This window comes from Mesitornis unicolor, unplaced genomic scaffold (assembly GCF_000695765.1).
Source record: "Mesitornis unicolor isolate BGI_N332 unplaced genomic scaffold, ASM69576v1 scaffold53841, whole genome shotgun sequence".
Lineage (NCBI taxonomy): Eukaryota > Metazoa > Chordata > Aves > Mesitornithiformes > Mesitornithidae > Mesitornis > Mesitornis unicolor.
Genome location: NW_010162842.1, coordinates 10,506 through 22,454, shown reverse-complemented (window position 1 = coordinate 22,454; position 11,949 = coordinate 10,506). Strand labels below are relative to the sequence as shown.

The following is an 11,949-nucleotide window of genomic DNA, read 5'->3' as shown; positions in this document are numbered from 1 at the left end:
ACTTCCCTGCCAAAAAAGAAATCTGATTTAAAATTTATTTAGAAATCCCTCTGTGGAGAAATATTTGATGGTTAGATTGTGTCAGCCTGTCTTGCAGACTGATACTACGTACAGTACAGTGTTCTTCATTTTAGTTATTGCTAAAATTATACCTTGACCCAATTTATGTCACTGTTTTTTTTCTCTAATAATTCTTATCATATTCTTCCTGACATAGCCCATATCCTTCTGCATCTACAGCAGCAGACCTCTGCTCTCAGTAGATATCCTTGACTTCAGATGTTTGACTTTTGTAGGCTGACTCAGGGAGTTCGCTTTACGTTCCCTGTGTAAGGAAGAAACACACACCTATGGAATTCAGTTTGCTTTTCAGATGCCTATTTAGAATGGAATGAGTGGCGTTTTGAATATGGCAGTCTCCCTCTTGATTTGAAGAACTTAGACAACTCAATATCTCAGTTTTTATGCAACCGAAGTTAGCGGAGATGAGCCCCCTTAGAGTTCTATACATGCAGAAGGCTGCCTGCCCTGATGCTCTTGTGCGTTCTTGTATATTGTTGAAAATATTTGTGGCATTCCTTTCAGGTTACATAATTTAGAATTTAGAAAAGAGATCTGACAAAGCAGATCTGTGGAAATGATCTTCAGCACTAATACAGGTCAGACTGAGCAGCTTCTGCAGACTCCTCTCTGCTCAGATCCCTCAGATTGTCTTGAGGGATATTGTGATTTGTACGTTGTTCAGAATAGGCTAACGTTAAAAAATATTTAAAAAGAAGCAGCCAAAAATACTTGAAGGCCAGAGGAACTAAACCTTTCCCAGAACTGCCCTGTTTCATGTGGATGAAACTCCCATCCAGTACTACTCTGTAGGAGCCCACATATAAATGTGATATTCTGTGATATATTAGAAGGCCAGCAAGCTCAGGTTAGGTATAAGCACAGCCACATGTACTCTGTTTATCAGAGATGCTGTTTTCTTGGGTCCTTATTTTTGTATACCATTTAAAAGAAAATTAAGAGTAAATATCTAAGAAGAGTTAGGGTAGGGTTAGTGCACTATAAATGAATGGAGTTGCTCTGGATTACTTGGGAGCGTGGGTTGTTAGGGACATGGCACTGGGACCTACTTTATGGTACAAGAAAACCCTTTCTTTTTTGGCCTCCTTCCCTGCTGATTGTAGCTTTGCATTCTTAGATCTTACCAGTGCTGGGATATTTGAGTTAGAATTACCTGTTCTGGGATGGCTTCCCAAGTGGAGGAGGTTCTATTGTGAAATATGTGTGATTTTTTTTTTCTTTCGTTCTTTCTACCTCTTTTCATTACAGAACTATTATTTTTCTTTAGAAGTACACAGTATTCCCAAATAGCATTTCTTAGTATTTCTAAATACTGTCCTGTTGAGCTAATAATAGCTAGTATAAATTCATTTCTTTTAGTAGTCAGGAACTTAAATCTGTATGATATTTACTTCACACACCTGTATTCAGGAAGGTGATGCATGCACAAGCTGTGCAGTGCTCAAATCTACAGAAGCTGGAAGGTATTAACTTCGTGTAAAGTCTTCAGAGGTTGTAGATGCTAAAAACATAGAAGGCTGTCGAGAGTGTGAATGATGTTTTGGCCCCCTGAAGATTTTTAGTTTGGACAGATACATCCCTGATACAAACCCCCAGCATCACTGCCAAATTTCAACACTCATGCTTTAGAACAGAGCTATTCAAAGCAAATGCTTTCAGATTTTTTTTTTGTGCAGCCAAACTATTTTTTTCTTGTGTTCACAACCACCTGAAACAGTTGTTTTTGTAGGTTGGTTTTTTTTTCCCCTCCCCCCCTCCTTTTAAATTTCAGCCAGTATGTGGTAGGAACAAAAACATCAAGCCCAGTCTCAAAGTAAGGTTTGGCAAAGTTGTCTCAGCTGGAGATAGCTTCCTTATGAGGGTTTCTTAAGCTTCCTTATGTAAGGAAGGCTGATTGCACCACCTGTTAAAACATTAATAATACTGTTAGTTGTTAGGAGAAGCAGCTCACAGGTTGGCAGCTGGAGGCCCTGGACCCCAGTACAGCTGGAGTTACTCTGCAGGTTGCTTTCCATTACGTTGCCAACAGATTCTGTCCACCTCTGTGTGCTCCCAAATGCATGTTTCACATGCAGGAGTGTGTAGCCCAGTCATTACAGTGTAGGCTGCGTGATTCTCATGGCTCAGAAAATGAATTACACAAAGTAAAAATACCTGAATTTGGGAGTTTTCTCTCTGAATTTCAGCATTTTCTTATCTTTAGAAATGGTGAATGCAGTGGGTATAGTTAATGCAGAGTTGCTGCTTTTTTCCCCCCATTTTCTCAGTCCCTCTGAAGTTTTAAGTGCATTTCAGAAATCTGAAAATGGTTTTAACATTGACAGTTTGCACTCTACAGCTATTTGCAGCAAAATGTTTGTCATTTCATTAGTTTCAAGAAAACAGTTTGTTCGCGCTCTCTTTTTCCCTCCTTCCCCTTTAGCCCTCTGAACTGTTGCACATTCTGTCTCTGAGTGGTTTGAACAGTCAAATTTGAAAGAAAATCACTGTTCCTTAGGAGACACAAGTTTCTTGCAAGTTTGCACAGGATTTCCAACTCTGGCTGAAAGTTGGCAGCGGTTTGCCCTGAAGTTGCCCAGTACCCACCTGTATCAGTGCCACTCTGTTCCCTGTGTGCCCAGTAGCAGGTTGCCATGCTGACTTGCTCTGGAAAGCTCTGGAAAGTCAGGCTCTGAGCAGATTTTGTCAGAACCCTTCCCAGGAGGCAGAGCTTTGCACACCCCTTGGGGTTGGTGTCACCGAACTCCCCTCTGGAAGGCCCTGCCTGGGTAAATGTGCACAGGGCTGAATCTCAACCCTGCAAACGGAGGCCAGCCAAACTTGATGCACTCTGGACTATCTCTTCATTTTAGTGAAAGGAAGGAAAGTGAAAGTTGTGGTGATGGGCGGCTGGTCAGCTTTCTGGTTCTTGACAGGTTGGCCCAGCTGTAAAGCTGAAAACAGGAATCAACCTGAACTTTACTGTTTTAAGTACAGGCAGAAGACGAAGAGTCTTAAAAGCTGTACCGTTTAGACTGCAGTGACTTAAAAGTAACTATGGTTCCCTTGATTTGTACACAGTTACTCAAGTTTAAAAGACCTCTGTAACACTTTTAAGAGCAGCTACTCTCAAGCCTGTATTTGGCAGATTAATAAAATAATCACATACTTAAACATTGGCATTGATCTGAATTAACTTCCAGAGTTGTGACCGGAGCCTGTGAAGCACTCATAGCATCTCACTGAAGTGGGGTCTCGCTTCAGTTACTGCTCCTTTCCAGATACTCGTCTTTGGTTCACTCTCATTGCAGCACTGTTGGTGCTTTTCAGGCTCCATCGTTGCTACAATGGCAGATGTTATTTGGTGGATATTTCAGCTGAGCTTGCTCTTTTTTTGAGTAGTATGAACTCAAGTGGAAAATCTTTAAGAGAATTACTCAGCATATAACATTCCTCATGCTCATAAGTCTCAGAATTCGGTCCATAATTTACACAATTAACTTCACCAGTCATGAAATGCAGAACTTAAGGGTCCCATGATATCAGCTCTTCTTCACAGAACATGATTTATTTTATATGTAACAACAGAGAGCCACCTTCAGTCTTTATCAAAATGAAGAGGACAAAAGGCTTGTGTTGTCCAGACCTGGATTTGTACTTAAGCTCCAGGTGTGCCCTCAGGTTCTCCAGCACAACTGCTCTCTGTGTAGCTCCAGTGGTTTGCAACAGATGTGATGTCCAGTAACATTTAGGAAAGAAATTGGTGGAAAATAGAGGTATGAAAATGCAGCTCATCACACTCTCAGGTCTTGACTTTTGGTGGGTGCAGCTGTACAGTCTTAATTTTAGCAGTTACACTTGATTCTGTGAGAGAATGAGCCAACCGCATTGGGTCAGACTTGGAGATATGCAGGTGTTCTTGCACCTCTGAAACATGCAGTGAGGCTCTTTTACAGTTTCTGTGTTGTCTGTCAGAATTGGTCCATTGCCTTAGGAATGCTAACCCAACTTTTAGCTGGAAATTTATCTCGGATGATGTCGAAAGATTTAGAGACATTTTAGGAGCTATAGCTCAAATAGGAGAAAGGGCCTTGAGGTATTTCTGAGCTCTGAATTTCTCCCTCCCACTCAGCTGGTTTTCTAGCCAGAGTGTTCGATTTCCAAGATTTGGCCCTAGTACATTTTGACGTATAAATCTGAAAAGCCTTTTAATTAAATGTGTGACTAAGTAATCACCCAGTTCTAATGTGCACCATTTAGGGATGAGCGGATTTCTGTTTAAATCAGGAGAAGCCCAGCTGCTTCTTTCTAGCTTTCCAGAAAATTGCTTGAAAAGCTGCATGTTGCTAACACAGTATTGCTTATAGGCTGATATATTTTTGCACAGCATATCTTTCCTACTTACACTTTTAAATAATTGTAGCTTCTTGGAAATCGTATTCTTACATTAAGCACTGGTGGGAGAGCATATTTTGAAATCTGCTTAAATTTTAAGAGATCTGTTTCTGTTATGAAAGGTCTGCTCACAGGTGTTATAAGGTTTGAGGGTGCTATCGTTGTGCATGGAAGAAGCTTTGTTTTTATTGAATAAGCATGTTAGGAGGTATTTTCCTTGAACTCTGTACATTAGTCTTCAGATGAAAGGCAAAGGTTCGGGTTTTGGACTGGTCTGTTTTAATGTTAGTGTAATCTTGAATTGGTTTTGTTTTCTTTTTTCATTTTAACTTGAAAACATAGAAGTCTGTTGCTGGAATGTGTTCTGTTGCATTTCATCTGTTGCTGCAAGCCAAAGAGAAATGGAATTATTTCTGCACAAGCCTCATCTGGCATTAGGAAGTGTTTTTTAATGAAGAAACAGCCATTGTAGGGGTTGTTTGTTTTATTGTTAAATACTTTTGGGTACTAACTTCTGAGCTCTGAAGAGTTTTCCCCAAGTTTCTTCACATATATGCAGCTTATCTAAATTGCATGTTTCAGAAATGCTCACATTTTTATGCTGAAACATTCAAACAATTTACTGCTGTCTCTGTGACCCCGCAGGTCAGAATCTGCTCTAGGATTCCTGGTGGTAGCTCACGTTGTCCAGAACTGCACCTCTGTGTTGCTAAACTCACTGTATACACATTCCAAAGTAGACTTCGATATTACACCTAAAGTTTTACACTTATAAGCATTTATTGTATGCTTTTTTATGGAAAACAGTGCAAGCTGCACTTTTGTGACAGTTCTGTGCTTAATTTGGGTATCTAAAGCTACTTGTTTAGGTCTCTCTTCTATTTGTGGTTCTTACAGCATCACCTCCATTGTAAAAATTGTGCAGTCTTCGGAGGTCAAATGGGCACAGTCCCAATGCTGACCTGTGTTTTATGAGACACAGTCAATATAGCTACTGTTGTTTACTCCCCATACGTTGTTTAAAAAAGAAAAAGAAAAGCAAACTTAGGACGCAATCACCCAAAGATGATTAGATTTCTTTTCTGAAGCTCTAGATACATATATACAAAAACCTGTGACTTTGATTATTGCTTCAGATGATACATCTTTTTTTTCTTTCCCCAGGGCCGATTACTGGAAATCTCAGCCAAAAAAATTCTGCGATTACTGCAAGTGCTGGATAGCAGACAACAGACCTGTACGACGGTCTACCATACTATGTCAATGATTTTGAAATACTAGGAATTTGAGTTACTGGCTGTTAAGATCACTTTTGATACTAATCTGTTGATCCATGAAATTGGTTGTTTAAAAATGCCTTTGTAATACTTGTGATATTTAAAATATACTACGTGAGAGCCAGATACCTGCATGCAAGCTGGTGTGTGCTGTTCTACTTGGCAGTACAGATAAGAACTGAAATATCTGACCCCGCTTTTTTTTCAGGTTCTGTAACTTAGCGTTTGATCTGTCTTGAAACTTTGTCCATGCTTGTTCTAGCCTTCGTATGCAAGTAGAAAACAGAACCTGGCATATGTGCTGCTTATATATGGTAGACCAGCCAGCACTCATGAGCATTTTAAAGCAGGTTTCTTTCATTTCACACAGCCTACAGAAACATTATGGGGTTGCAGAAAGGTGTTTCTGCCTAGCAGATGCCTTTTGCAGACTACTTGACCCATTGGTTTCTCACTTAAAAATAAGTCTTGCATTCTTGACACAATGCCAGGGGTACTCCTGAAGCTGAGCTTCATCTGTCTTACGATTAGGTACCTGCAGTTTAGAATGACATGTGTGAGCTAATTGGTTTAGGTTTCTTCTTGTGGTCAGTGAAGAGAAATACCCGTTAAAGAGGGGGATTTGGGTAACTTATAAAATCCGTCTTTAAATGAGATGAATCACCCCCTGGATGTGCATCCTCTGCACATTGGTTCGTTCAAAGAAATTCAAAGGTTACTAGGTCAGGCTTAGGCACCTAACATTTGAACACCTAAATGTGCTCAGGTGTTTTTTGTCAGAACCACGAGGACTTCCACTGTTGCACCTGTAGAGCTTCTGGACTCCTTCCAGTTCCTGCTGGCTTCCGTCTTTCTGGCAGCTTTTTGGCTCGCAGACTGTTCTCTTGTCCTTAGTTACCCAGCTCTCCCACCTTGCCTTTTCCTCCCTCCTCTTCTCTCTCTTTCTCTCTCTCAGATCTGTGGACCTGCAGACTAGTTTAGGTTCATGGGTTACTTGTGGAGCATAGCGTAAGCTAATTAAGTACCATAGCTAATATTTGGAACTCTTAAATAAGCCATATGGTTTTTAAATTTGAATGAAAATGGAGAGAGTAAAAAAAAAATCAAGAGATGATGCTTGGAAGGATAGCATGGAGAGGGGGCCCAGATTCTCCATTACTTGTCTCTGACATCTGTGGTAAACAGTATTATTTGCAAAAGTTTCAGTCTTATAAACGCAGATGGAAATTTTCTGATTCCATTTTACAGTGTTACTGATTTTTCATAATTTCTATGTTTAGTGTTACTCAGTTTTCCTGAATTCCTATAGCCATTTTATAGCTGTAAGTGTTTTTAGAACAGGTGACATTTAGCTTGTTCAAGTAAGTTTAGTCTAACTAAATTTTAACTAACTAAAATTAATTACAATTGTATAATACATATTATTTTTCATGGTTTTTTTTCTCGCTTTTAAGAGCATTGAGTTTCATGAAAGAGGAAAGAATCATAAAGAAAATGTGGCAAAAAGAATTAGTGAGGTAACTCAAATATCTTACTTGCACAAATACTTATTTTTAATCTCTTTCATTATCAGACTTGTTTAAATTATTCACTTGGGTTTTTTTGTTTTGTTTTAGATTAAAAAGAAAAGCTTGGAAAAAGCAAAAGAAGAAGAAAACATGTCAAAAGAATTTGCAGCAATGGAGGAGGCTGCAATGAAAGCATATCAAGAGGATTTGAAAAGGCTTGGAATTAAGCCAGGTAGTTCATATAGCTGCCAAAGGATTAAAGGTGGAATTGAATGAATATTGAGTAGGAATGGGGTTTTCTTAAATTAGGTTTTAGGAACATGAGAGGAGGCCTCCAGGACTGTTATAATGTCACGTCACGTTACGTCCAAACTCCCAGTAGTAGAAGTTGCAGTATAGGAACAACCTGATTTGGAGTAGCAAAATTAAACAATGTGATAACAAAATTTAGGCTGTAGTGGGTGCTTTGAATCTGCAGTGCAGCTTCCCTTAGTTAATTTTGTTTTACTTTTGCCAGCTGAAGACAAAAGTTCCTACTGAGTAGGAGAGGTTGGTTTCCCACTGGTGTCAGACAGTGGAGATAAGAGTCTTCTACTCAGCTTGCAGCTCAGCAAGGGCCTTTGTTCTGTCCTGTGAAGACATACTATCTTTTAAAAAAAGTTTGTCGTTTCACGCTCCTGTAGAAGTTATCTTTTTCATTACTTTTAGTTTCTTTTTTGTTGTAGTTTAGTTAGACCTCATCGGTCCTCATGGTTTTTTTTTCTCTTTCTGTTACCTTTTGATATTTGGACTTGCTTTATATACTATAGGATTGCTAGGATGCAAGATTGTTTGAATATCATCAGCATTCACCTTCTATGAGTGTAATACTAATGAATGAAGATACTCATAAGAACAAAATGTCCTGTTTGTTGTTGCTCATGAGTGACTAATATTTAAGATCAGATCATTACTCCTTTTTTAAAAAGTAGCATCATTTTCTTTAAGATGATGTAGGTTCCAGTTCAACACAGAGTAAAACACAGAGTAACACAGTGGAAACTAAAGAAAAGAAAGAGAAGAAGGAGAAGAAAGAAAAGAAGGAAAAGAAAGAAAAGAAAAAAAAGACGGAGTGGGTGCAAGGATTTTCTCCTGAAGGCTACACATATTACTACAACACGAAAACAGGAGGTAAAAATTAGTGAGGAGCACATGCAGATGCAGTTATTGGATATAAATGGGAAAAGGCAGCCTGCATTCCTTTACTCTTCTGCTCTCTCAGTAGTAAGCATGTTATTAAAATGTGAGCAATTAGATGGAGTTTTGACATTTAACATTCAGGACTTCGGTATCCAGAACTTCAGGCTGGTTTTGCTGTTTGTGAATAATGGGAGAATGCAGTAATTCCACAGTTTCTGGAAATGTTGAGCCTTTCAGAGGTTAAGTATACAAAAAATAGCTGTGTTCTTCCTAAAGAAGCTTTCTTATCAGGCATGTGAGATAAATTGATTGTGTCCAAGTAAATGAGAGTCGTTAAGGATTACTGCTGATTGTTTCTTTCCACGTTTACAGGATTTATCTGAGTGGCGGCTGTTGAGGAGCTATGTGTTAGAATCTACTTTAAAGCATAAAAGCCACTGTTTTTTATGATTAATGAGAATATTACGGACTGTTTATTATAGATTTAAGGATTGACATTGGTGTTTACCTTAGTCTTTCTTCGTACAAGGTAACTTCTAAAAGGTGAAAATAGGTGCATCTATATTACTTCTTTGTATGTGTGCACACATCAGTGTCGCACCATTTAGATCTGTTTTTATTAAACATAAACAGGATTGAATGATGAGTGAAATATGGGTTTTTTTGTTTGTTTTTTTAAGAATCACAGTGGGAGAAACCTAAGGGATTTCAAGGCAACTCTCAAAACTCACAAACGGTAAATCCAATACTGTTATTCATACTTTTGTTTGTCCTTGTAAACACTTATCAGAAATAAGCAATTTGCAAGTCTTCTGATTGTAGAAGATGAATTGTTTGCTCTTAGGAAAAGCAGGAAAAAATAATTTGGATGTATAGAATGCTTTATGATATACTTGATGAAAACAAATTTTACTATGCAAATCTTTTTTGGCTAATTTTTTATCAAGAGAAGTGATAGTGGTGGTTATGTTTTTACAGAATGTACTTTTCTTGATGCTTCAGCCCATAAAATTGAAAGCTTTTGGGAAATTCTGAGTAAATTCTGTTCAACCTTTTGTGAATGGAATAGAATTTTAAAAATTAAGTCTTACACATTTGAATTAGTTAAGACTCATTTATCTTAGGAAACATTGAGGTTGCACTGTCAGATAGTTTTTAAAAAAATGTTTATTTTTTGTGTTTGCTTTAGGATACAGTAGTGTGATAATTGGTCTTTTTCCTGGGTTTCTTATGGTCATGGAAGCTATGTGCAAGCAACCTTTTAGTTTATTACTTTCTTTTCCTTATTTCCTTGCAGAACAGTCCAAAGACAGAAAGATCTCTTATTATTATTAATGGGCTTTCCTCTTAATACTTATCACTCCAGGATTTTTTGTGCTTCACAACATTAAAAGTAGGATTTTTACAACACTCCTGTGAAGTGATGTTACTTTTCCCTGTTTTCAACATAGGTCTCATATGTACGGTATGATTTAAAGTCAGTTTTCTTTGCTAATGTTGGATTTCATGTTTTAAATCAAAAAAGCTTGGCTTTTTCGGAGCGCTAGACTTTCTGTAGCTCTATATTGTTGCATCTCAGAGGGTAACCTATGCTTGGTACTGGTTTACTTCCAGTGAGAGGAAAAAATATTTATAACTGTGTATATTTTAAGGCAGTTCACACAATGTAAATGAAGTCTTGTCTGTATTCCATCTCATGTTAAGTCAGTGTTTTATCTAAAAAAGGCAGGCTTTTTGCATCCAATGTTTGTTCCTAAGCGACTGCACACTTTGTGTCAGTTGCCCATCATGCTACTTGGGCTTTCCTATTGCTTCATCTTGCAGTTTTGCACAACTTAACCAGCATTTCAACAGTCTTTTTCCAGTCAGGGCATAGAATCATAGAGTAGTTTAGGTTGGGAGGCACCTTAAAGCTCATCCAGTCCAATCCCCTGCCATGGGCAGGGACACCTCCCACCAGACCAGGTTGCCCAAAGACCTGTCCAACCTGGCCTTGAACACTGCCAGGGAGGGGGCATCCACAGCTTCCCTGGGCAACCTGTGCCAGTGTCCCACCACCCTTACAGTAAAGAATTTCTTCCTAATATCCAGTCTAAATCTTCCCTCTTCCAGTTTAAAACCATTCCCCATAGCTTTGCAATATTTATAAACCAGTCTTACTGTAGCCTTCCACTGAAAGAAGTGGTGCTGTGACTAACCTTGTGTTGTCCTTGGTGCATATTTGCCCTGACAGTGAACTAGTTCAGAGAGTGAAGACATCAGAGTTTAGGTTGGTGCCTTGTAGGCTTATTTCCTTGCATCGGCTCTCTGGGTAATCAGAGAAATGCCGGTGCGGGGAGAGCAGATAGAGGAGAGAAGGAGCTCCCTTCTTGGCAACAATTTGGAATTAGGTCATCTCAGCTGTATCGTAAACACACACCTTCAGCCACGGCTATCTCTCCAATGCCACATGGCTGTATTTTGCCTTTCCTCCCTCACCCTGCTCGGTGATTTTGTGATATCTTGAGTTATTTTTGCTGTTGCTAAAAACAAGCATTTGATTGCTCCCTTATTTAGTCTGAGCTGGAGATATTTGGAACATTCCAGATCTCTAAAAATGACTCTCACTTCCCAGACATTAAAGGGCACGCTTGCCATACGTAGTGCAAGATTCACAAGCCCTCTTTGTCTTACAGCGCGTGAGCTTTCTGCTCAGACTTTGTAAGAGGTGGAGAGAACAGAGTAATGAACACGCATGTTGAAGGCTACCTACAGCTAGATGTACATCATGCATGTTAGCATTTATGTAGTAGGATACTCTGTGTGCCTAATGTCAAATATCTGCTGAAAACCTCTAAGAACCAGGTCTAAAATGCTCTGGATCTAACTCGAACAAAAGGAATAGGTTGTAATTAAGACTGGCCTGTTCTCCTCTTTAAATAAATTTCATTTTGGTTCTTTCATTGCAGCTAGCACACTGAAACTTGAGAGCAAAACCTTGAAACTTGCTCGCTGAAGGCTTTCTTGGTTTTTGCCTACTCTGAATCTACTGATAATTTTTTTCTGTTTCATGTATAGTTTTCTACAGAGCAGGTGTGAGGACTTCATCTCCTGATTTTGTTGTTTGAAAACAAAAACACCTAAGTATTAATATAGTATTAAGCAAATGCATAGGTGTGTGCGTGCAGAAGCCTATCTAAAGGTGTGTGTGTATGTGTACACATAGAGACATTTAGTAATGCAGAAGTATGGTGAAGCTACGTGGAAGTTCTGCCCAGTACAGGAGAATGGGCAGTACTAGTCCTTAAGGAGCAGTGCAGTAGTGTATAAGCAAGTGTTGATGAAAATGAGGTTCTTAAGGAAGATGTTAAGTCCCGTGTAATGATTATCTAGCTGTTGCTGATTCTGCAAAGCACCGTTGTTTTAATTACACATCCACAACGACATACCAGCAACTTGTGACGCATTTCATATCTATTTATTAATTAGTAGGGGAAAAACAGTACTTTGCTGAAGTTGGTGCTTTACTTACTAAGTAAATTAATGGCATG

At 38.8% G+C, this 11,949-nt stretch overlaps 1 protein-coding gene across 1 annotated transcript in view; it reads left to right on the top strand.

Annotated features, from left to right (window-relative positions):
- The first annotated feature begins 1,113 nt into the window (after window positions 1-1,113).
- WBP4 (WW domain binding protein 4) overlaps window positions 1,114-11,949 on the top strand; it is a 17,346-nt gene continuing 6,510 nt past the window's right edge. The window contains exons 1-6 of the mRNA XM_010193736.1: window positions 1,114-1,136; window positions 5,620-5,692; window positions 7,187-7,249; window positions 7,349-7,472; window positions 8,228-8,410; window positions 9,100-9,155. Coding sequence (XP_010192038.1) covers window positions 1,114-1,136; window positions 5,620-5,692; window positions 7,187-7,249; window positions 7,349-7,472; window positions 8,228-8,410; window positions 9,100-9,155 — 522 coding nt within the window. The remainder of the gene's footprint in view (window positions 1,137-5,619; window positions 5,693-7,186; window positions 7,250-7,348; window positions 7,473-8,227; window positions 8,411-9,099; window positions 9,156-11,949) is intronic.